General features: G+C 46.0%; 1 protein-coding gene across 3 annotated transcripts in view; it reads left to right on the top strand.

Moving 5' to 3' along the window:
• Nucleotides 1-25,489, top strand: part of Acmsd (aminocarboxymuconate semialdehyde decarboxylase) — a 58,896-nt gene that overhangs the window by 930 nt on the left and 32,477 nt on the right. Inside the window, exons 2-4 of one of the 3 annotated variants that reach the window (XM_004668161.2) lie at nucleotides 14,813-14,857; nucleotides 20,125-20,221; nucleotides 24,007-24,056. In XM_004668161.2, coding sequence (XP_004668218.1) covers nucleotides 14,813-14,857; nucleotides 20,125-20,221; nucleotides 24,007-24,056 — 192 coding nt within the window. Of the gene's footprint in view, nucleotides 1-14,812; nucleotides 14,858-20,124; nucleotides 20,222-24,006; nucleotides 24,057-25,489 lie in introns of those variants that run through there. The other 2 variants (XM_045150281.1, XM_012951079.2) reach the window with 2 other exon arrangements.

Below are 25,489 nucleotides of genomic sequence, written 5' to 3'. Positions count from 1 at the left end.
TACCCTCTGCTAGTGTGTTCATGTCCCAGAAAGGGTCTCAGCATTTTCACTCCAAATGAGAAAAAAAGTTAATTGATTCAAACTGCAATTAAAATGCGGTTCATTGTACACATAAAGTTTCTTCTCACAGTTGTGTCCTAAGAGAGTGTTAGTCACAAGTGTCTTTATGCACGGGAGCCTTAAATGAGAAGAGGGGTGGATGGGCCACGCTGAAACATACAGAGGATGCTGCGCCGTCTTTTGAAAGCCTGTCCTGTTCTAGAACCCGTGGGTCTCACGCCCCTTAGAGGAGTCTACCTGTTTGCACAGAATGTGCTGTGTGGGATGTTGCTGTCCTTCGTGTCCTGAGAGTGCAAATCCCACTTCACCGTGTTAATGACTCTATGAGAGGAAACCCCAGCTGCCTCGCGCGACCTCCTGGCTTGGTGGGAAGCTGCTTTCCATGTCTTCCTTCTCACAGTTCTCCCTGTTCCATCCCCTTGCCTATGAGCACTTACCTGCCAAATGGAACAATGAGGAAGTTTGCTTATGAGTCAGTAACGAAAGGCTTAGTTGATACTCCCTAATCTGAGAGATATGGACAAATTTCAGAATGTAATCATTTAGAATAGCTCTTGGTTATATTGGTAGCAAGGAGTGTTAACTCCAACATTCTGGCTGTTATTTGTGTTTGAGCCTCAGAGAACACTCTTGTTTGGAGATTGTATGGTAGTCTCTACCCCAGTTTTCCTTAACATTTTCTACTTGTGATCCGTTTTTTTGTTGTTGTTGTTATTGTTGTTTATGACACAGAGAGAGAATTGGCACTCCAGGGCCTAAGACACTGCAAAAGAACTCCAGACATGTGTGCCACCTTGAGCACATGCACAACTTTCGCATGCATCACATCGTGTATCTGGTTTACGTGGGATCTGAGAAGTCAAACATGGGTCCTTAGGCTTCGCAGGCAAGTGCCTTAACTGCTAGGCCATCTCTCCAGCCCTTTGTGATACATTTTTACTGAGAAAGTTGTTTGGGGAGGGTTGGTTTTTTGAGGTAGGGTCTCACTCTATCTAGTCCAGGCTGACCTGGAACTCACTATGTAGACTCAGGGTGGCCTTGAACTCACAGCGATCCACCTACCTCTGCCTCCCAAGTCCTGAGATTAAAGGTGTGCACCACCATGCCTGGCTGTCTGAGAAAGTTTTATATCACCCTAGATATACAGGTCTATGAAACAGGTATGCAAATCAAATACATACCGAAAATAAATCATAGAGAAATTTACTTTTAAGATAATTCTATTTTTCTCTCAATTTTTATTAACATTTTCCATGATTATAAAAAATATCCCATGGTAATACCCACCCCCCCACACACTTTTCCCTTTGAAATTCCATTCTACATCATATCCCCTCCCCTTCTCAATCAGTCTCTCTTTTATTTGATGTCATGATCTTTTCCTCCACTGTGAGGTCATGGATATGCAGGCCATTTTGTGTCTGGAGGAAAATGTTGTAAGGAGTCCAACCCTTCCTTTGGCTCTGGCTCTTACATTCTTTCCACCACCTCTTCCGCATTAGACCCTGAGCCTTGGAAGGTGTGATCGAGATGTTACTCAGTACTCCAGTCACTTCTTTCCAGCACTATGATACCTTTTGAGTCATCCCAAGGTCACTGCCATCTGAAAAGAGAAGATTCTCTACCCAAAGTGAGAGTAGCATTAATATAAGGGTATGAATATAATTAAATTAAGAGAAGTGCTTACTGGACAGTATGATAAGCACAGTATATACATTTTTCCAGACATCAGCAGATGTTACACCCCCAGGGTTCATGACTATCCCTGTTTTAAGTTTTCAGTACCAGGAATGTATTCCTCCCCATGGAGCAGGCCTCCAGTCCAATTGGAGGGCAGTTGGTTTCTACCATGACAGACATGCCACTATTGCACCTGTTGGCTCATTTGGCCTGGCTGGCCAATTATAAGGCTTGCAATGTCCACTGCTGAGTATCTTCACTGGTGGTATCTCTTTCTCCCATTGAATTACATGTAGAATGGCTTCTTCCAGCTTTTTGCCAGCTGGTCTACATAGAGGAGGTTATCAGCTCAGTTCCAGCAGGATTTCTCAGTGGCCTTGCAGTCCAAGTATATGGAGTCTTCAGCAATAGGGTCTTACCATCGATTCCTGGTGGGAAACCAAGGGCCTCAGGAATGGCCTATAATGTCTTGGGGCATCAGGGACCTCCCTGGCCAACAACTCACTGGAGGTATCCCATCGCTGGCACTGAAAATTTTCTAACAACGATCTATGGCTCCTGAGTGTTCCATTGTCCAAAACCAGAGGATTCCATATGATTTATTTGCAACCTCTTAGATTTTGATTAGCCCTCCCTCCACCTTTTCTTTACTCAGTCTCTTCCCCTGACCTCACTTTGGGCCTTTTCACCCCTGTTAATCTATTCTTCTACTTACATATATACAATACCAACCTATTAAGTACCTTCCTCCCTTCCTTTCTCTTCCCTTTGTATCTCCTTTTAACTTACTGGCCTCTGCTACTGAGTTTTTTCCTTCTCACACAGAAGCCTAAGATAATTCTTTAGTATACACTTATTTTTCCCATTTATTAAAAACAAAAGCAGGACTGGAGAGATTGCTTAGTGGTTAAGACACTTGCCTGTGAAGCCTAAGGACCCAGATTTAACTCCCCAGAATCCACATAAGCCCGACGCACAAGATGGCACATTGGCACAGGTGGCACACACGTCTGGAGTTTGACTGCAGTGGCTGGAGGCCCTGGTGTGCCAATTCTCCCCTCCCTCTCTCTCATAAAAACAAAAAACAAAACAAACTTGCATACTGCAGACATAGGTGTGCTTATTTGTTTTTGCATTAAAGTTAAATCTTAGCTGAGGGTTTTTTTTGTTTTCTTTTTGTTTTCTTTTTGTTTTCTTTTGTGTTTTTTTTTGTTTTCGTGTGTGTGTGTGTGTGTGTGTGTGTGTGTGTGTGTGTGTGTGTACATGCATGTACACTTGCCTAAGGCAGGGATACACACCTACAGTGGCCAGAGCACAACGTCAGGTGTCCCACTCCGTTTCTATTCTGCTTCACCCTGGCCTGAGCCGGAGTCTCACTGATTCCAGAGCTGGTGAGACTCCAGGGATTCTTGGGTCTCTGCTCACCTGTGGGTCTGGGGTTGCAGGTATATGTGGACAAGCACAGCTCATTATGTGGAGACGCGGACCTGGAGAGTCAACCTCTGGTGGTCTCAGTTTCATTCAAGCTCTTGAGCTTGTGCAGTAGTGCACTTAATCACAGAGCCATCTCTACAGGCCAATTGGCTAAACATTTGAAACTGTGGGATATAAAGAATCTTTAAAGTTTTTCAGATTTGATCCATATTTTGATTTTATAATCATCAATGCTGAGAATGCCGACTCACATACATATGTAGTATAAAATGATAGAAATATGTTTCAGGCCATTCCAAAAGATGTTGGAAATTCTGTCCCAATCCCAAGCCAAAATACATTTTAACAGATTTTTTATGATACTTAAGTCAGTAACTCAAATAGGAATCTTTAAAATCAAAGATTCTAACACAGTACAAGCCAAAGATAGACTCATGTGATCCTTACAAGCCAAGAAATGGTGATAGGAAGATATTAAAAGTCTAGTTTTACATAATGAATCCCTTATGCTTCTGTAAGAGTAGAAAACTTTTTAAAAAATATTTATTTATTATTTATTTGCAAGCAAACAGAGCGACACAGAGAAGGAAGATAGACAGAGAGAATGGGCACACCAAGGGCTCCAGTTGCTGCAAACAAACCCCAGATGCATGCGCCACTCTGTGTATCTGGATTTATGTGGGTCCCGGGGAATTGAACCTGGGTCATTAGGCTTTGCAGGCAAGCACCTTTACCACTGAGCCATCTCTCCAGCCCAAGAGTAGAAAACTTTGTACTCAAAGTATGAACACTAAAGTATATAATGGTCTCAAATCTGAGCTGAGGTGTTTCGGACGGTGGTCATTAGTGCCATGTGATGTGATGGCACACAGAATGCACAGGCTCATCTTGTGCATCCAGAAGAACGGCTACAGTGAAGCCAGGGGATGTAACATGTGCTGGTGCTGCAGAAACACTAGATTCATCATGCATTTGATTTAGAATTAATTTTTGTCACTGTGCATTCAAACACCCTTTACTGTATGACCTCACATGGTGTCCTAACCCACAGTTTAAGAGAGGACACTGCCCACCTCCACCCTCCTGTAAAAGAGTGGCCAGCGTGACCCACTCACCTAGAGATTGTCACACCAGGAGATGCTCCAAGCTCTATGACTCCACCGTCATGGCCTCCACCTAAGAATTTTTTAGAGCTATTTGTCTTTACAATTAGACTTCTTTTTTCTTATTGCTATTTTATTGACAATTTTTATGTATGTACAAAATGCATTTTAGTCATATTCCCCTCTGGCCCTCTCTCTTGCCCTCACAATCCCAAGCCCCTTTTACTGAACCCCTTCCCCCCTCTCCAACCAGGCCCTCTACTATTTTGGTGTCTGTGTTCATTTTACTTTTGCCTTTCTTCATCACCCACAGCAACATGCTGCTGAGTCCAATATTGTGCAGGTAATGATACCTGCTCAGAGGTCATGAATGCGACAGCTGCTACATATCCTGAGTACAGTGTCCCCTGGCACTTCCTCCGCACCCTCTGGGTCTTAGATTCTTTCTGCCACCTCTTCCACAGTGTTCCCTGAGCCTTGATAAATGTGATGGAGATGTCACATTCCATAATGAGCACTTAACTGCCACCTCTTTGGGACTTTGATGAGTTTGTCTCCCCAGTGGTCACCATCATCTGAAAAGAAGCTTCTCTGATCAAAAGTGAGAGCAGGGCTGGAGAGATGGCTTAGCAGTTAAGGCACTTGCTTGCAAATCCAGAGGATGCAGCTTCGATTCCCCAGGACCTGCATATGCCAGGTGCACAAAGAGGTGCATATGTCTGGAGTTCATTTGCTAAAGGCCCTGTTGTGACCATTCTCTCCCTCCACCCCCTCATAAATAAGTAAATAAAAGTGAGAGCAACCCTACTGTATGAGCATAAACCAAGCATCTAGAGGGCACTTTGATGGGTACACCAGGTCTATTTAGCCAAATAACAGTAGTAGCTTCCTGCCTAGCACCTATGATCTTCCAAGCAATAGGATAGTAGACTAGGTTTTCAGTGCCAGGTGTGAATTTCTTCCTCCGAAGCGGGCTTCAATTCCAATCAAAGAGCAGCTGGTTATCCCTGTAACAGCCACACCACTGCTGCATCAGTGGCTCATCTTGCCTGACTGGCTGGTTCTATAGTTCACAGGGTTCTCTACTAGTTAAGACTGTTGATGTGTCTTTCCAGCACTTTCTGGCACTTTCCAGCACTAGCCAGCAGAAAGAAGGCTTTAGTGCCAGCTGAAGTTCTGTGTCTGGCAACAGATTCATGGGGTGTCTTCCACAGTATGGTCTTCCATTTTAGTTCTGGTAGGGACCAAGAAGCTTGGTCTTGTAGCCTGTATTACTGTGGGGGATTCATGGCCTCTCTGACTGACAACTCTTGGGGAGGTGTCCCACCCCAGGCACTGGTACTCCAAAATTTTGAACCTTCCGCAAGTCTAAATGTTGGGTCCTCTTAAAATTCATATGTTGAAATCCTCACCATCCCTCAGGCAAGAGAACACAGGATGGTGCTCTTATAAAATAGGCATGTCCACCTTTTACTACGTGATTACTCAGCAAGAAGGTAAACCAGAAAACAGGCCCCATTTTCTAGCTTCTAGAACTATAAGAAATAAGTATAGGCTAGATGGATAGCTTAGCAGTTAAGGCACTTGCCTACAAAGCCAAAGGACCCTGGCTCTATTCCCCAGGACCAAATAAGTCAGATGCACAAGGTGGCACATGTGTCTGGAGTTTGCAGCAGCTGGAGGCTTTGGCACACCCATTCTCCTCTCTCCCTCTCTCTCTTTGTCTCTTTCTTTGTGTGTGTGTGTGTGCCTGTCTCTCTAATAAATAAATTTTTAAAAAATTTTAAAGAAATAAATGCCTGTTATTTATGAGGCTCTAGTTGCTAACATTGTGATGTTTTAGCTTAAATAGACTAAAATGGAGAGGAAGCCAGTAATAATAGTTTACATATTTTCATCATGAGAGGAAATTTCAGTTCCTTCCATGGGTAGGTATAAGGCACATTGTGCAAAGAACCTGAATGTTCCATTCAGGCTTCTTATGTATTCATAATCTCTCACTCTCTCTCTTTCATCTGAAACAAATTCTCAATATATAACCCAGATTAGCCTCAAACTCAAGATCTCCTGCCCCCGCCTCCTCAGCACTGGACGACAGATGCACATGGGTAACCCTCGGCCTCTTGCTGAGCTCTGCAGTGTGGGTTTGAACTTCAATGTCACAAACAGTTTAAGGCAACGCCCTCTGTTTCTCTAAAACCGTTGTTTTCTTTTTTTTATTTTTTATTTTTATGTAACTATTTGAGTCTGAGAGAAAGAAGCAAACAGAGAGAGAGAGAAAGAATGGGAATGACAGCCCCTACAAACGAACTCCAGACACATGTGACACCTTGTGTATCCTGCTTACATGGGTCCTGGGGAACCAAACCTGGGTCCTTTGGCTTTGCAGGCAAGTGTCTCAACTGCTAAGCCATCTCTCCAGGCCCCTAAAAAGCTTTTTCTATTATTCATTTTTTCCTCTATGTGTGTATGTGTTGTATGGTGTGTGTTTGTGTGTGGTGTATAGTGTATGTTGTATGTATGGTATGTGTATTGTGTGGTGTGTGTACGGTATGTGTGTTGTGTGGTGTGTGGTGTGTGCGGTGTGTGTGCTTACAGGCTTGAGGACAAGTCGGGATGTTTCTCCCCTCCTCTCTCTTGCCACTGTTGCTCTTGAGCTTCTGGCTTGCACCGCCTTGTATCTGGCTTGTCCCTAGGCTTGGAAGCAAGCACCTTGAACTGCTGGGCCACTTCCCTGCCCATTGTCTCTGGGGGACACACTCCCCAAAGTCCTGGGGAAGAATTGTCACCTTTTCACTAGTCATCTGAGCACAGGACGCTGGTTTTAAATAAGCCCTGTATATAAAGACCTCAGCTGGGCTGGAGAGATGGCTTAGCGGTTAAGCGCTTGCCTGTGAAGCCTAAGGACCCCGGTTCGAGGCTCGATTCCCCAGGTCCCACGTTAGCCAGATGCACAAGGGGGCGCACGCATCTGGAGTTCGTTTGCAGTGGCTGGAGGCCCTGGCGCACCCATTCTCTCTCTCTCCCTCTATCTGTCTTTCTCTCTATGTCTGTCGCTCTCAAATAAATAAATAAAAAATGAACAAAAAAAAAATTTAAAAAAAAAAAAGACCTCAGCTGCCCCATCTTGAAGAACCACAGGAGCTTTCTCTTGCAAGCAGGAGAAAGTGTTCTGGTAGCAGGCTGCACAAGCCCGCCTCCCAGTGCCCACCTCCCACCTCAGCTCTGTGTTCATTTGAAGCAGGTAACTGGGCACCTAGAGCTGACAAGTCCCAGGTACCTCACCTCATGTAAGGCCCAGTAGGCCTTATTTAACCTGCTTAAAAACTGAGAGCTGGGGGCGGGGGAGATGGCTCTGTGGGTAAACTGAGGGCTGGGGAGATGACTCAGCAGGTAAACTGAGGGCTGGGGAGATGACTCAGCAGGTAAACTGAGGGCTGGGGAGATGGCTCAGGGGTAAACTGAGGGCTGGGGAGATGGCTCAGGGATAAACTGAGGGCTGGAGAGATGACTCAGGGGTAAACTGACGGCTGGGGAGATGACTCAGCAGGAAAACTGAGGGCTGGGGAGATGACTCAGGGGTAAACTGAGGGCTGGGGAGATGGCTCAGCAGATAAACTGAGGCCTGGGGATTTGGCTTAGGGGTAAAGTGCTTGCTGCACAAGTGAGAACCTGAGTTCAGACCCCAGAACCCATGGAATCTAGTACGCCCCTAAGGATCCCTAGAGCTGGCTGGTCTGAATCAGTGACTCTGGGTTCAGTCAAAAGTTCTGTCTCAAATATATCAGAGGAAAGCCAGGCATAGTGGTGCACACCTTTAATCCCAGCACCCAGGAAGCATTGGTATTAAAAGTTCATACGCCAGCCAGGCATGGTGTTGCACACCTTTAATCCCAGCATTCAAGAAGCAGAGGTAGGAGGATCGCCGTGAGTTCGAGGCCACTCTGAGAATACAGAGTGAATTCCAGGTCAGCCTGAACTAGAATGAGACCCTACCTTGAAAAACAAACAAACAAAAAAAGTTCATACACCATCACACTCAGCACTTTCACATGGGTTCTGGGACTGGAACTCTGGGGCTGAAACTCAGGTCTGGCCAGCAGTTAACTAATACCTACAAAGGACTAGAATTTGAGAACTCTTTCACTTTCATTTGCTGATAAGAATGGTTTTTAGTCTGAGTTACACCCTAGCTCCCTATAGAAGAAAACAATAGCAGATTCATGGGAACCTGGTGAAATGGTGTCTGGTGAACAGGATTCACACACTCTGCTTTCACAAGTAAGAGGATAGCAGAGCAAGGGCTGGATAGATGTCTTAGTGGTTAAGGCACTTGACTTAACCTAAGGACTCTGGTCCAATTCCACAATACATGTAAGCCAGGTACACAAGGTACCGCATGCATCTGGATTTCATTTTCAGTGGCTAGAGGCGCCGGCATGCCCATTCTCTCTCTCTCTCTCCTTCTCATAAATAAATAAGTAAATTATTTTTTAAAAAGAGGGCTGCAGATCAAGCATAATGAAAGACAGTTCAGGGTGACTTACAAGATTACTCAGTGCAGTAGTGATATGGTGAGGTCTATGGTGACATATTCTTCAGGATGATCTACAGGATTACTCAGTACAGCAGTGGTATGGCAAGGTCCATGGTGACATATTCTTCATGTTGATCTGCAGGATTACTCAGGGAAGCAGTGATATGGTGAGGTCCATGGTGACATATACTCCAGTGTGATCTACAGGATTACTCAGGGAAGCAGTGGTATGGTGAGGTCCATGGTGACATATTCTTCAGGTTGATCTGCAGGATTGCACAGGGAAGCAGTGGTATGGTGAGGTCCATGGTGACATATTCTTCAGGTTGATCTATAGGATTGCACAGGGAAGCAGTGGTATGGTGAGGTACATGGTGATATATTCTTCAGGTTGATCTACAGGATTGCACAGGGAAGCAGTGGTAGGGTGAGGTACATGGTGATATATTCTTCAGGTTGATCTACAGGATTGCACAGGGAAGCAGTGGTATGGTGAGGTCCATGGTGATATATTCTTCAGGTTGATCTATAGGATTGCACAGGGAAGCAGTGGTATGGTGAGGTCCATGGTGATATATTCTTCAGGTTGATCTATAGGATTGCACAGGGAAGCAGTGGTATGGTGAGGTCCATGGTGACATATACTCCAGTGTGATCTACAGGATTACTCAGGGAAGCAGTGGTATGGTGAGGTCCATGGTGACATATTCTTCAGGTTGATCTGCAGGATTGCACAGGGAAGCAGTGGTATGGTGAGGTCCATGGTGATATATTCTTCAGGTTGATCTATAGGATTGCACAGGGAAGCAGTGGTATGGTGAGGTCCATGGTGACATATTCTTCAGGTTGATCTATAGGATTGCACAGGGAAGCAGTGGTATGGTGAGGTCCATGGTGACATATTCTTCAAGTTGATCTATAGGATTACTCAGGGAAGCAGTGGTATGGTGAGGTCCATGGTGACATATTCTTCAGGTTGATCTATAGGATTGCACAGGGAAGCAGTGGTATGGTGAGGTCCATGGTGATATATTCTTCAGGTTGATCTATAGGATTGCACAGGGAAGCAGTGGTATGGTGAGGTCCATGGTGACATATACTCCAGTGTGATCTACAGGATTACTCAGGGAAGCAGTGGTATGGTGAGGTCCATGGTGACATATTCTTCAGGTTGATCTGCAGGATTGCACAGGGAAGCAGTGGTATGGTGAGGTCCATGGTGATATATTCTTCAGGTTGATCTATAGGATTGCACAGGGAAGCAGTGGTATGGTGAGGTCCATGGTGACATATTCTTCAGGTTGATCTATAGGATTGCACAGGGAAGCAGTGGTATGGTGAGGTCCATGGTGACATATTCTTCAAGTTGATCTATAGGATTACTCAGGGAAGCAGTGGTATGGTGAGGTCCATGGTGACATATTCTTCAGGTTGATCTGCAGGATTGCACAGGGAAGCAGTGGTATGGTGAGGTCCATGGTGACATATTCTTCAGGTTGATCTACAGGATTGCACAGGGAAGCAGTGGTATGGTGAGGTCCATGGTGACATATTCTTCAGGTTGATCTATAGGATTGCACAGGGAAGCAGTGGTATGGTGAGGTCCATTGTGACATATTCTTCAGGTTGATCTGCAGGATTGCACAGGGAAGCAGTGGTATGGTGAGGTCCATGGTGACATATTCTTCAGGTTGATCTGCAGGATTACTCAGGGAAGCAGTGATATGGTGAGGTCCATGGTGACATATACTCCAGTGTGATCTACAGGATTACTCAGGGAAGCAGTGGTATGGTGAGGTCCATGGTGACATATTCTTCAGGTTGATCTACAGGATTGCACAGGGAATCAGTGGTATGGTGAGGTCCATGGTGATATATTCTTCAGGTTGATCTATAGGATTGCACAGGGAAGCAGTGGTATGGTGAGGTCCATGGTGACATATTCTTCAGGTTGATCTGCAGGATCAATCAATGCAGCAATGTCATGGGGACATGTTGCCTTCTTTCTTCACCAAGTCTTTATTGCCATCTTAGTATGGCCCCAATCCTTATAAAAGTTTATTAATTTAAAATGGAGTAAAAAAATTCTGTACTCTAATTTTAAAATCATATAACTTAAAATTCTTAACAGTAACTTAATTGTATTTGATCACAAATACAAATAAAAAACCCATCTGATTCAATTTCTGTTTTTGAGATAGGTTTTCATGTATTCCAGACTGGCCTCAAACTCACTATGTAGCCAAAAATAACCTTGAATTTCTTATCCTCATACTTCTGCCTCCAGAGTGCTGGGGTGCCAGGCACGCACTGTTACACTTTGGTTATCTAATACTGAGGATGGAACCCAGGGCTTTGTCAATGCTAAGTGAGCACTATACTAACCGAGCTACATCCTTGGCCCCATAGTTTGACTTTTAAACAACCATTTTCATGAAATAGGTATCTAGTTTTGTCACTCAAGAGTTTCATTGTTCACCAAAAGGAGGTGTGAGGCCTCCAAGATACTAAAAATTTCATTCAGCTTTCAGGCACCTATAATCCCAACTACTCAGGGGGCTGAGACTGGAGGAAAAAATTAACCCAGGAATTCAAAGACTGTCTGAGGAACATGTCTTTTTTTTTTTTCTCTTTTTCTTTCTAATTTTTGTAATATTTTATTTTTATTTATGTATTTGAGAGAGAGATACAGCAATATGCAGGTGCAAAGGGAGAAAGAATGGACCCTCCAGAGCTTTCAGCCACGCAAACAAACTCCAGATGCATGCACTCCCCTTGTACTTCTGACTAATGTGGGTCCTGGGGAGTTGAACCTGGGTCCTTTGGCTTTGCAGGCAAGTGCCATAACTGCTAAGCCATCTCTCCAGCCTTCAGCGTTTCTTTTAAAAATAAAATAATAATTTTTTTTAAAATCATGTATTCTGTTTAGCTACTTTTACTTATATATACTCATATTAGAACAGATCAGCAATACATCTCTTTGTAAGCCAAGTGTGGTGGCACACACCTGTGATGCTAGCACTCAGGAAATTGAAGCAGGAGAATCATGAGTTTGAGGCTATCCTGAGCTATATAGCAAGATCTGGTCTCCAGAAACTAAAGAGAAAAGAAGGAAGGAAGGAAGGAAGGAAGGAAGGGAGGGAGGGAGGGAGGGAGGGAGGAAGGAAGGAAGGAAGGAAGGAAGGAAGGAAGGAAGGAAGGAAGGGAGGGAAGGCATCTCATATATAAAAGTAAATTCCCTTGATTTTTCAAATTTTTGTTTGTATTTGTCATGCTGTAAATGCCTAGGGGATGTCAGTCAATGTCAGTCACTTTCTGACTGTGAATGTATTCTGGCATCAATTAGCTGAACTACTCCCAAGATTCTTTATGCAGTGGAGACTCAAGGTTTGGCTCAACCCAGGCTGAGAGCTGGACACTTTGTGGAGCCCACATCAGGAGTTGAATTGAGTTCCAATAAGTAGGTTAGTAGGTTAGGTCTTTGCAAGGGGCTTGTAGGGTAGGATAGCTTGAATATTTTATGCTTATCGGGGAAGAGATGGAGGAACACAGTGTGACAAAGAGATCTTTCCCTTATATCTGTCCCTAGTGTCTGACACCAAGTTATTCCACCTAGGTGTGGGTAAGGCTGGTATCATTACTGCCATCCCACCACCATCGCTGTGCACCACCACATCCCCAACCCCACTACTGCCATTGCTGTGCTGCCTGTAAAGGTCACTGCTACTGTCACCTCGCACATGGCATCATTGGTACCACAACTGTCACCATGCTGACTATCAGGATCATCACAACTATCACCTCACTCCCTCTACCATTGTTATCACCACCGCTGCCCATTCTACCAGTCCTTGCCTCTGCCACCCACCCATCACCATCAGCATCATTAGCATGGACAAAGCCCCTTCTACCAGCCAGGCCTGATGGCAATGGCTTTAGATGCATGATCTCAGTGAGTTTTCATGAGCACTCCTTCTCAGCCTCATTTTACATATAAGGAAACAGTAAATTGGAAATATTAAATTACTCCAGTGAAGTCAAGTTCCTTGGAAGTAACTTGTTGCATGTGACAGGATCCCTCTGCTCTGCCTCTCTCTGCCTCCTCTCTCTTCCCTCAACTGATCTATTTCTATAACTGGATAGCATCCATATATTAAAGTGTTTTTGAAGAATTAAGAAACTGTAAGAGCTAGGCATTGTGGCACATGCCTGTGATCCCAGTATGGGAGGCAAAGGTTAGAGGATCACAAGTTCAAAGCCAACCTGGCCTACGTAGTGAGATGAAGAGAGACAGAGAGAGGCCAGAGGGGCAGGAGAGCGTTGTTAGTCTCGGGGTTCTATGAGGTGCAACTATGAAGACAGAGAGAGAGGCCAGAGGGGCAGGAGAGCGTTGTTAGTCTCAGGGTTCTATGAGGTGCAACTATGAAGACAGAGAGAGAGGCCAGAGGGGCAGGAGAGAGTTGTTAGTCTCGGGGCACTATGAGGTGCAACTATGAAGACAGAGAGAGAGGCCAGAGGGGCAGGAGAGCGTTGTTAGTCTCGGGGTTCTATGAGGTGCAACTGCTGCAGTTCATCGCTGTCCAAGCCCCCTGCACTGCCACATTCTCTCCTGGAAGCTATCGCCAGGAGAAGAAAAGGAAAGTACTAAGTCCATGAAGGGAAGAGTGCAGAGCTCAGGGCCTAGGCAACAAGAGTGAATGAGCAAACAAGTGCAGTGCTATCTAAAAACATACAGCTACAGGCTGAAAGATGGCTTAGTGGTTAAGACACTTGCCGGGGAAGCCTAAGGACACGTTTGACTCCCCAGATCCCACACGAGTCAGACGTGCAAGGCGGCGCAAGCGTGCAAGGTAGCACATGAGCACAGGGCGGCACACGTGTCTGGAGTTTGATTACAGTGTTTGGAGGCTCTGGCACACCAGTTCTCTCCTGCTCTTTTTCTCTCTTGCTCACTCTTGCTCTCACATACTTGCATGAAAAAAGAAAAGTCAGTCTGTTGGGCTTGTCTCAAAACAAAAGCCATATATACCTGGCTTTCCAGATGTTCAGTTCATGACTTCAAAAAGGAAGTTTGTGTGATATCATGACTTAGTGCAGCTATCTACATATGCAATAAGGAAAATTTCATGAACCATTCTACACAAGAGATTGTTCTGGCCTCTCTCCTTTTTCCCTCCACCCTCCTTCCTTCCCTCCCCTTCCCTTTCATTCAAGGTTCATGAGGAGAACATATAAATCCAATGCTACATGTAAGATACAGAATTTGGGGTTGGAGAGATTGATCAGCAGCTAAAAGCACTTGCTTGTAAAGCCTGATGATCCAGGTTTGATTCCCTAGTGCCAATGTAAGCCAGATGCACAAAGTGACATATGTCTGGAGTTTTTTTGCAGTAGCAAGAGGCCCTGGTGCACCCATTCTCTCTCTTTTTCCTCTCTCTCTCTCTCTCTCTCTATCAATATATATATATATATATATATATATATGCTTGCAAATAAATAAATAGATAAAATTTTTAAAAGATACAGGATGTTCTTTTGTGACAGGATCTCATATAGCCAAGGCTGGCCTCCGACTTGATATGTACCCAAGGATAACCTTAAACTTCTTTATTTTAATATTTTATATGTATTTATTTATTAGAGACAGAAAGATGTAGGGAGAGAAAGAGTAAGAATGGGTGTGCTAGGGCCTCTAGCCACTGCAAATGAATTCCAGATGCATGCACCACAATGTGCATCTGGCTTACGTGGGAGCTGGAGAACCGAACTGGGGTCCTTAGGCTTTGCAGGCATGTTCCTTAAATGCTAAGCCATCTCTCCAGCCCAAACCTTAAACTTCCAATCCTCTTACAGCTACTTCTCAAGATCTGGGATTACAGACACATGCACCACCATGCCCAGTTTATGCAGTGCTGAGGGTCGAACTGGGGCTGCATCCCAGCCTCGTCTGTTCTTCCTCACTCTCTAAGCTTCACTGTGCTTCTTCTCCCCACTGCAGACATTTGGCTACGGAGGCTGGGTGCAGCTACACCACCACAGCAAGGTCAGTTCCTCCCACAGCACAGCCACAGGTACGACCCCTGGACAGTGTGGGCCAGAGCACAGCCACAGGTATGATCGTGGACAGTGTGGGCCAGAGCACAGCCACAGGTAACACTGGACAGCGTGGGCCAGAGCACAGCCACAGGTATGACCGTGGACAGTGTGGGCCAGAGCACAGTCACAGGTAACACTGGACAGCGTGGGCCAGAGCACAGCCACAGGTATGACCGTGGACAGTGTGGGCCAGAGCACAGCCACAGGTAACACTGGACAGTGTGGGCCAGATCACAGCCACAGGTATGACCCTGGACAGTGTGGGCCAGAGCACAGCCACAGGTATGACCGTGGACAGTGTGGGCCAGAGCACAGCCACAGGTATGACCGTGGACAGTGTGGGCCAGAGCACAGCCACAGGTATGACCGTGGACAGTGTGGGCCAGAGCACAGCCACAGGTATGACCGTGGACAGTGTGGGCCAGATCACAGTCACAGGAACGACCGTGGACAGTGTGGGCCTTGGAACCCTTGCTGCAGGCTGGGCCACCAGGAAACTTGACTCTTCCCTCCCATTTGGCTCATGGAAGGTCAGCAGCTCTGTGACTTCCCAGAAATAGTAGGGAAAATGTGACTTCAAATAGCAGCATTTGTGAAGATAAAAACTGGAACTGCGACTCCACTAAGAAATCTTTTTTTTAATTTAACTTAATTTAATTTTTTGCTCTGGAACCAATTTTATCATTTATTTCTCTGCCTCAAGGAAGTGGCTTGGCCCTCTCACCAGGTTATTATAGTATATTAAGGCAGAGCAAATAAATGGAACAGTTAGGAGAAATCGAACATTGGAGGCAAAGGGGAGAAGGCACCGCTATTAGGAGCCGAGTTTCATACGAGAAAGGGAAGGCAGAGGGCCCAGCGACTCATAAGTGACAAGGCCGGAGAGGGCGCTGGGGGTCTAGAACTACTCACTGCTCAGGCGTAGCCTCAGTCAAGGGCACCATATGCCCTACTGGACTTGAAACTGGGTAGACATGACCACCATAAGCCCTGTGAAGCTGGGGCTCTGGAACATGGCGATGAGGGGTACATCCAACGCCGTGTCATGAGGCTGGGAATACCACTGCATATGAGCCAAGGAGCATAAACCTGAGCGCCAAGGATTACACAGGGCATCCAGGGGGTCTGCAGAGATGGTTCAGGGAGGGAGAGTTCTTGCTCTTACCTAAGTAAGTTCAAGACCCAGCACCCATGTCAAAAGGCAAGACTGGCAAACATGCCTGCAACTCCACAGCACTAAAGGGGACAGTGGCAGGAGAATGGTTGGTGCTCAATGGTCAGCCAGTCTACCAAACGGCTCAGGTTCAGTCTCACGGAAGAGCGATAGAAAAGGACACTTGAGGGGCTGGAGGGATGGCTTAACGGTTAAGGCATTTGCCTGCAAAGCCAAAGGATCTAGGTTTGAATCTCTAGGACCCACTCTCCAGATCCCAGGTAAGCCAGATGCACAAGGAGGCACATGTATCTGTAGTTCATTTGCAGTGGCTGGAGGCCCTGGCATGCCCATTCTCTCCCCACCCTTTCTGTCTCTCTCTCTCTCTCTCTCCCTCCCTCTCTGTCTCTCAAATAAATTAATTAATTAATTTCTTTTAAAAAAGGGCACTCAATATTCTCCTCTGGCCTCCACACATTTGTGCAAGAGGTACATACATCTGCACACAAAAACATACATACACAACATACAAACTACACTGCATGTGTGTGTATGTGCACACACACACACACCACATAAAAATAAAAGAAATAAAAATCGATTTTTAAAAAGACATCTGGCACTAAGCCACACACACCCCAGACCTCAAGCAGAGGTGGAGGCTTGCCTGAGAAATAAAGGAAAGTGTCCCAGAAGAAGAAGACAGGGAACAAAGACATACTAAATTCACATGCTCCCAGAATGCAAAGATGGGCCGCAGCCACCATCACTGTTTCTCAAACCGCGGTGCCTGGATCAGCAGGCTCAGAGTCACTGGGAACTGAGGAGATATGCAGGTGCCAGGGCCAGGCCCCCAACCCATGAAACCCAAAACTGGACGTGTAGCTTTTTGGTGACCTTTTTTCTTTGAGTGTGTTGGTGCATGCATGCATGTTCATAGTTTATATGGCTGCATGTGGAGGGCAGAGGGCAGCCTCTGTCGTTCCTCTGGCACTGACTACCTCTTTTTGAGACAGGGTCTCCCTCTAGCCTCACCAAATAAAAGGCTAAACTGGCTGATCAGTGAGCTCCGGGATCCTCTTGTCTCCACCTCCCTGGTGTTGGGATTGCACGCAGGTTTCATCATGCCTGGCTTTTTCCAAGGATACCAGGGATTGAACTCAGGTCCTCACATTTGCAAGGCAAGAATGTTATTGACTGAGCCACCTCCCTAGCCCTACAGTCTGTTTTCAACAAGCTCCTGACAATTCTGATGCCTGCTTAAGTTTGAGAACCTCTGGCTCATACGTCTACCCACTCACTGACTCATGTTCACTGAAACTTGTTTTATGCCAAGTCCACCCACCTAGATACTAGGAATATTCTAGTGAACATGACAGAGGTAGTCCTTGACCTCAAGATGCTCAAATTCCAGAGGAACACAAGTCAACACAATCAACTCAGGTAAAGAAATAAAAGACAAGGACTGCAGTAGAGAGTGACAGGTAGCTGGCTGGCCAGTGACCTGGCAAAGACTTGGAGGAAAACAAAACCTGGCTCATGTTCCTGGCTGAGGGAACAGAGGTTGCAAAAGCCATCAAATGGGAAAGAGTCAATGACGCATTAAAGGAATAAGAGAGTGGACAGTGTGGCTGAAAAGCAGCAAGTGGGGGAGATGGTAGGAAACAGGCCTGAACATATGGGTATTTGTAAGACACAGTAGAGGTATAGATTTTATTCCTGAAGCAATGCGAATGCTCTGGAAGGTCTGAATTGCTTTAAATAAAAGACCATTTTGGCTACTGTGTGGAGAATGGAGAAACTCATCAGATATCACCTTAAAGATTTAGGGGTGTAGAGAGGGGGGGATTGCTCAGTCAGTAGAATGCATGTTGTACAAGCACAAGGACCGCAGTCCAGATCCCCAGCCCCAGTGAAATGCTACTGCAAACGCCTGCAATCCCAGCGCGGGGAGGCGCTGGCGGGGCGGGGCGTGGGGCTCACCGCTAGCAAGTGCAGCTGAGTCAGCAAGCTCCGGCCTCAGTGACACAGCCGGTCTCGGACAGATAAGGTGGAGAGTGACTGAGGAAGACACCTGGCGTGCAAACCCATGCACACTCACACACTCACTCACACAACCACACAGAAGCATTTGGGGCTGTACCCCCAGGACCGGGCTCAGGCAGCTGTGCTTGACTGCAGTGAAGGAACGGCAGAGGTGGGCGCGTGAGAGCAGCGGGCAGCCCGAGGAGCCCTCCTCGCCCGCCAAGGCCAGTTCCCGCGGGAGAGCTGCTTTTCCCACCTCACCTCCAGTCTCTGAGGGAGGGTGCGACGTGAGGGCTGCCTCGGGGGCAGGCTGTAGCCTCACTCCATGCCCAGGCTACAGTTTGTCCCTTGACAATAGATACCTTGGATAGCCTCCACGTCCTTTGTTTTCTATTTTACATTAGATGTAATTCCACTTTTCCCTCCACATTATTTGTTTGTGTGTGTATGTAGGTAGATAGGTATGCCAGGGTCTCTTGCCACTACAAATGAATATTGGTCTGGCTTTATGCAGTGGCTGAGGCATTGAACCCAGGCCAGCAGGCTTTGTAAGCAAGCACCTTCAACCATTGAACCATCTCACCAGCCCCTAATTCTTTTTTCACTATTTGTTGACAACTTCCATAAACATAGACAATATACCGTGATCATAACCCTCTCACCACCTCCCTTTTACCTTCCCAGCCCTTTCTCCACTGAATCCCTTCTTTCCAACTAGTCTCTCCTCTACCTTCGTGCCATCATTTTTTAACCTTCCTATTATGTAAATCTTGTATAAATCATGAATACCAAGACCAATTTGTGTCTGGAAGACAGTATTGTAAGTAGTTTTCTCCTTTAGGCTCTTACATCTTAACACCACCTCTTCCACACTGGTTGACTAGCCTTGGAGGACGTGATAGAGATGTCTCCCTTACTGCTGAACACTGCACTGTCAGCCACTAGTCACTGCCATTGGAAGAGGAAAGCCCATCTAACCAAAAGTGAGAGTAGCATTAATATATGGCATAAACATCTGGGCTGGAGAGATGGCTTAGCCATTGTGGCATTTGCCTGCAAAGCCAAAGGACCTAGGTTCAACTCCCCAGGACCCACAAAAGCCAGATGCATAAGTGCACGTGCATCTGGAGTTCATTTGCAGTGGCTGGAGGTCCTGAGTGCCATTCTCTATCTGCCTCTTTCTCTGTCCTCCTCTCTCTCTCTCTAATAAAATAAACAAATAATTAATTAAATTAAAAAATATATATAGCATAAACATAAGTGCTTAGAAGGCAGTTTGGTGGGCATAGCATATCCTTTCAGCCAGACAACAGTAGTTGTTAATCCCCTAGGGTTTATGACATCCCCAGCCGTAGGCTTTTAACTAGGCTTTCAGTCCCAGGCATGTGTACATTCCCTCCAATGGAATGGGTCTCTAATTCAATGAGAGAGTAGGTGGTTTCTCCCATAACAGATTCGGCACTATTGCGCCAGTTGTTACCTTTGGCCTGGCTGGCCAGCCATAAGGCCTACAGGGTCCATTGTTAACAACATTGTTGATTGCACTTTCCCAAAAGGCTGCAAGCTACATAGATCTTTCCAGCTTTCTGAGGCATCTAGCTCAGCTCCAGCCTGATTTCTCAGTGACCTGCAATGCAAGCATGTGGAGTTTTCAGCAATAGGGCCTTACCATCTAGTCTAGTGGGCAACCAAGAGCCTTGGCAATGGCCTGTAATGTTTGGGATCATCAAGGGCCTCCCTGACCAACAACTTACTGAAAGTTATTCCACCCCTGACACTGAAATTTTTCTGATAACAATCAACGGCTTCTGACACCCCTATCTTGTTCCAATTAACCATCCTCACTCATGGAGGCCAGAAAGGGCGCATGTGTCACTTTCTAGCTCTGTGTTCAGCCACTGGCTCCCAAGAGCACAGTTTCTGCAACCATTAAGTGAAAATGCCTGGGACTGTGAGAGAAGCGTGGTCCAAAGCGTTCAAGCAGAGACTGAGCCAAGCTTAGAGTTCCTCTTCCTGATGTGGGTTTTCTTGCCCAGGGCGAAGCAAAGATGATGAAAGATGGGAAGGTCTTCAGAGTGGTCCAAGAGAACTGCTGGGACCCGGAAGTTCGTATCAGAGAAATGGATCAGAAAGGTACTTTTAAAAAATGGGGTCTTATGTAGCCCAGGCTGCCTCCAACTTGTTATGTAGCTAAGTATGACCTTGAATTTCTGATCCTCCTGTCTCTGCCTGCCAGGTGCTGAGATTACAGGTATGTACCACCATGTCTGGTTTATGTGGAGCTGGGAATCAAACCCAGAGAATGTGCATGCTAGGCAAGCATTCTGCCCACTGAGCCATATGCCCACCCCAGAAAGGTCCTTATGATGAGAAATGTTATGAATGCTTGCATCTGATGTAAAGGCAGTGTCTGCTCTTAAAAGGCAGTGTCTGCTCTTAAATTCTGCAGATCATTGGATATGATTCTTGTAATAGCTAATTCTGCTCCCCCACCCCAGGCCAAGCCAGGCTGTTTCAGCTCCATCATGAGGGAGGTGCCCCACTGCCACGCTTCGAGAGCATGGGTTTAAAGTGCCTTAAAATCAGTGACATCCTGTCTAAAAACAGAATGGTTACATTGTCAGAAATACTGGTGTTTTACTACTTAAAGCATTTTGGTTCAAATGCATAGCATATATTCATTATAGAGCTAATTAAAGCAGTAAAAGTAGAAATCCTAGATGAAGGACTCTAATGGACTGCTTAGTCAGACCTGGGCTCTGCATCTAGAACATCCCTGTGGACATGAGGGACAAAAGTAGGAGCAATTGAAAAAATATTAATTGTGCAATTTCATAGTACTCTATGATGAAAGCAAGTCAGAAATGTTAAAGCATTAGGAAAGGGGCTGGAGAGATGGCTTAGCAGTTAAGGCACTTGCCCTAGAAGCCTAAGGACCCAGGTTCAACTCCCCAGAACCCACATAAGCCAGATGCACATGGTGGCACATGCATCTGGAGTTCATTTGCAGTGGCTAGAGGCCCTTGCACACTATTCTCTCTCCCTCTCTCACTCTTTCTTTCTCTCCTTCCTTCTGTCTGTAATAAATAAATAAATAAAAATAAAAATATTGATGGGAGCTGGACCTAAGGAGATAAATGACCTAACACACTCCACCCCAGCCTCAGCTGAAACCACAGAGGAACTGGGGAAATGAGCAAGAGTGTGACTTTCTTAGTGAGTCTGGTATCAGCACAGGGTGAAGGAGACAGACACTGAGGACACTCAGCACCTACCGAACCAGAGACCCAGAGGCTCCCAAGTGCCCATCAGTGAAGTAGACTTAAAATGAACCTAACATGGCTCAGGGAATTTTGTGGAAGAGGGGAAATTTGGGGGAAGAGGGAAAGATTGTTAGAGACACAAGTTGGGACATTTTGTATAGAGACATTGCCTCTCCCCCCCATAATGAATGACCCACAATCCCCTTGGGGTTGACCTGCATCCCCAACGAAGAAGCCCTCTTCAGAAAAGGGGCAGGGAGGAGGGAAAGGATGGTACCAACATATGATGTTTACATACAAAATATGTTCATATCTAATAAAAATAAATTTTAAAAAATTAAAAAAAATATATTTTTAAAGATAAAAGTTTTTTTTAAAAAAAAAAGGGGGGGGGTAACACTTTCTTGCAAAGTCTGCCAGCCCAGCATTCAGTGCTCTAGCATCCATGTAAAGCCAGATGCAGGGTGATGCATGTATCTGTGACCCCAATGCACCCATGACAACGGGCGGCACAGCCAGGAGAGCCCAAAGCTCGTGCGCCTCCTGGTCTGATGCTCCTTTGAGGTCTGGCAGTTCCTCTGCAGCAGAAAGTGATCCTGTCTCAAAGAAGGTGAAACACAGACGCCTCAAAGTTGTCCTCTGACTCCCACATGTGCACTGTGATCCCCCGCCCATACGAACACCAAATAATAAATGACATTTAAAAGGAGAAGTAAGAAATATTGTGTATCAAAGATGAATTGTGGCCAAGCAAAGTGACACATGCCTTTAAGCCCAGCTCTTTGGAGGCCAAAGTAGGAAGATCACCATGAGCTCAAGGCCACCCTGAGACTACCTAGTGAATTCCAGGTCAGCCTGGGCTAGAGAGAGACCCTAGCTCAAAAACAAAAAAAGATGAATTGCTAACAATTTCTAAAAACTGCTTCCATTGTGACTTTTCGTGTGTGTGACCTTGTGTCTAAAAATCAGACTCACAACATAAGTGAACTTCAAAGAGTAAACACAGAACAGCGGCCGCTGCGGCACCTTCGCTGGTCACTGCCTAGCCAGCAGTGCCACGCGAGGCCCAAGAAGATGCGCCCGTCCTTTAGGATGCATTTGGGCCAGCTGTGCCCATGACCCTGATGGGGAAGTGACCACCACTAGCTTCATCAAGCCTAAATTTTGACATCTGTTGTCTAGACTTCAACTTGAAAATAATGCATACGCATGTCCAAGATAGCAGTTCAGAGCCATTATCTCCTTAAGTGAAGACAAATTTTAAGAAGCTCAGATATGTACACAGAGGTGGCAGGAGAAGCTTGTTTTATTTACTTATTTGGATTTTTAAAAATAATATTTTGTTTTTCTTTATTTATTTGAGAGAAAAAAAAAAGAAAAAAGTTGCTGCAAACAAACTCCAGGAACATGCTCACCCTTGTGCATCTGGCTTATGTGGGTCCCAAGGAATCGAACCTGGGTCCTTTGGCTTTGCAGGCAAGTGCCTTAACCACTAAGCCATCTCTCCGGCCCCTTATTGGGATTTTTGAGACAGAGTCTCATATATTTGTTGCTTGCCCTGAACTCATGTAGCCTAAGCTGGCCTTGTACTCCTGATCCTCCTACCTTCACCTCTCAAGTGTTGATATTACAGACATCAGCCACCATGCCCAGGGGGACTTTTATTTCATTCCAAAATCTCCAAAAAAAAAAAAAAAGGAGTCAACCTGGATTCCCAAAATGCAGAGGCGGCCTCTGGCATGTCAGAATCTGATGTGACACATCTGTCCGGGTGTTTTCTTACACATTCACAGTTACAGTGTATCAGCTATCAGTGTGAGGGCGGAGGAAATAGTTCACAAGGCGCAGTGCTGGTCAAGCACGTGTGAGGACCTGAGACGGCGTTCCTAGACCTCAAATAAATGCCTGGCGCGGTGCCTCGTGCCTGCCATCCCAGCACAGCGGAGGGAGACAGGAGTCCCTGGGGCTTTCAGGCCAGCTAGTATAGCTGAATTGGTGAGTCCTATATTCAATGTGAGACCGTGTCTAAAACAATAAAGCTAGAGTGAACAGTGACTGAGGAAGGCACCCAACATTGACACTCATGTACACCCACACACATACAAACATGCAAACACACATACAAAAAGGATACATGGGCTGGAGGGATGGCTTAGCAGTTAAGGAGTTCACCTGCAAGGCCAAAGGACCCAGGTTCAATTCCCCAGGACCCACACTAGCCAGATGCACAAGGGGGTGCATACATCTGGAGTTCATTTGCAGTAGCTGGAGGCCCTGGCATGCCCATTCTCTCACTGTGTTGAAAATATAAATAAATAAATAAATATAATTTTTTAAAAAAAAAAGGTACGTACTTGTGATTGACCTACTATTGAAAGTCTGAAAAATATAAAATGGTGAGCAAATGTTTGGCCTAAAGGAAGCTTCACAGAAAGAACACAGGAGAAATTCTTGGCAAATGCACTCAGCTTTTTTTTTTTTTTTTTTTTAACTTCTCTTCAGAAAGTGAGGCTAAGGTATGTCGGAGAGGGTCTGAGGAGGAGGCACAGCAAGGGAGGGTGTCAGGAGGAGGTTGGGGTTGAGGCTCACTGGCTTCTGGGCCCTGAGAAGAGCTCCTCTCCTCACAGCTTTGCCTCCCTTTGTGTCTGTGTCTAGGAGTCACAGTGCAAGCTCTTTCAACGGTTCCTGTCATGTTTAGCTACTGGGTAAGTATGATCCTCAAACCATCTCCCCATTGGTGAAGGCTCATGTAAACTCCCCAGAAGGTGAACAGATGTCCCAAGTCTCATATTTTTGCATGTGTTTGTGTATGGTATGTGTGTATGTGTGTATACATGTTCATATGTCTGCGGGCACATGCATGTGGAGGCCAAAAGTTGATGTCAGGTGTCTTCCCCATTCCTTCTCTACCTTGTTTCATGAGACAGGGTCGCTCACTCAATCTGGGATTCAGCGAGACTAGCTATCCACCTCCCCCGGGCTGGGAGAAAATGCACTACTATGTCCAGAATTGTATGTGGGTCCTAGGGATCAATCTCATGTCCTAATGCTTGAGTGGTAAGTACTCTACCCACTGTGCCGTCTCAGATGCCTCAAATCTTGACACTGCTCCCATAAATCGTAACTGTCCCTCACAATCCTCCCCTTAGCAGCATCCTCCCTGGGCCTGGCTTCTTAACCATGTCCTTGCTCCAGCAGCCTGTTCGTCCCTCTTAGATCCATACTGTGTTTCCACCAGACCACATGGGTCTAGACCCAGCCCGGATCCCCACCAGAACTTATCTGTCTGATGGCTCGTTCCTGCAGTGCCCTGCTGGGGTACTGACAAGCCAATTGACTCTGAGGCAAGGAAGATTTTTGAAAGGGTATAATGGCCTAGGTTATCTCTCCCAGGGAAGTGTACAAAAAGTAAATCCTATATACCATTCTACAAGTCAACAATTCTCAATCACTAGGAGTTTAGGCCTGATTTTGAGCCTTCAGGCTCAGAGCTAAGGATGCATTAACCTAATAGTCCTGTGATTTACGAAACGATGAAAGTGCCACCCACTCACACTTTCCCCACCTTCAGACCTCCAGGCTTACAATGAGATTCACTAGTTAAAATCCCATGGGCTAGGGAATTGACTCATCAGGAAAGGGCTTGCCACACAAGCATGAGGACCTGGCATTGACACATGTAAGGTACCAGGCATGGTGGCACATACCGGTAACACCAGACTTTGGGAGGCGGACACAGGGAATCCCTGGGACCCACTGAGTGAGTTCTGGATTCAGTAAGACAGCCTGTCCCAAAGAATATGTGAGTAAGGAAGACCTCTGATGTTGGCCTCCACAGCCACATGCACATACATGCACGTGCATCTGCACCCACACACGAACATGCATACACACAAGCAAGCATACCACACGCATGTACACATGCAAAAATAGCAATAAAATGCCTTCAAACTCAGGGTGCTTGAACTTATCAAGTGGGTACAACTCTGGCTGGATAACTGGGGTGGCTGTACAGGACCACATCGCCAGCACTGGGACATGTCGGAAGAAGCAAACCAGAAAGAAAGGAGACCGAGGGAGGCAGAGCAAGCTTGTCTGCCCCAGCAGCTCTCCGAGGCCCATGTCGGGGCAGCCAGCA

The sequence above is a fragment of the Jaculus jaculus genome, chromosome 5 (assembly GCF_020740685.1).
Source record: "Jaculus jaculus isolate mJacJac1 chromosome 5, mJacJac1.mat.Y.cur, whole genome shotgun sequence".
Classification (NCBI taxonomy): domain Eukaryota; kingdom Metazoa; phylum Chordata; class Mammalia; order Rodentia; family Dipodidae; genus Jaculus; species Jaculus jaculus.
The sequence above is the reverse complement of the archived record's forward strand: the minus strand, read 5'-3'. Positions and strand labels throughout refer to the sequence as shown.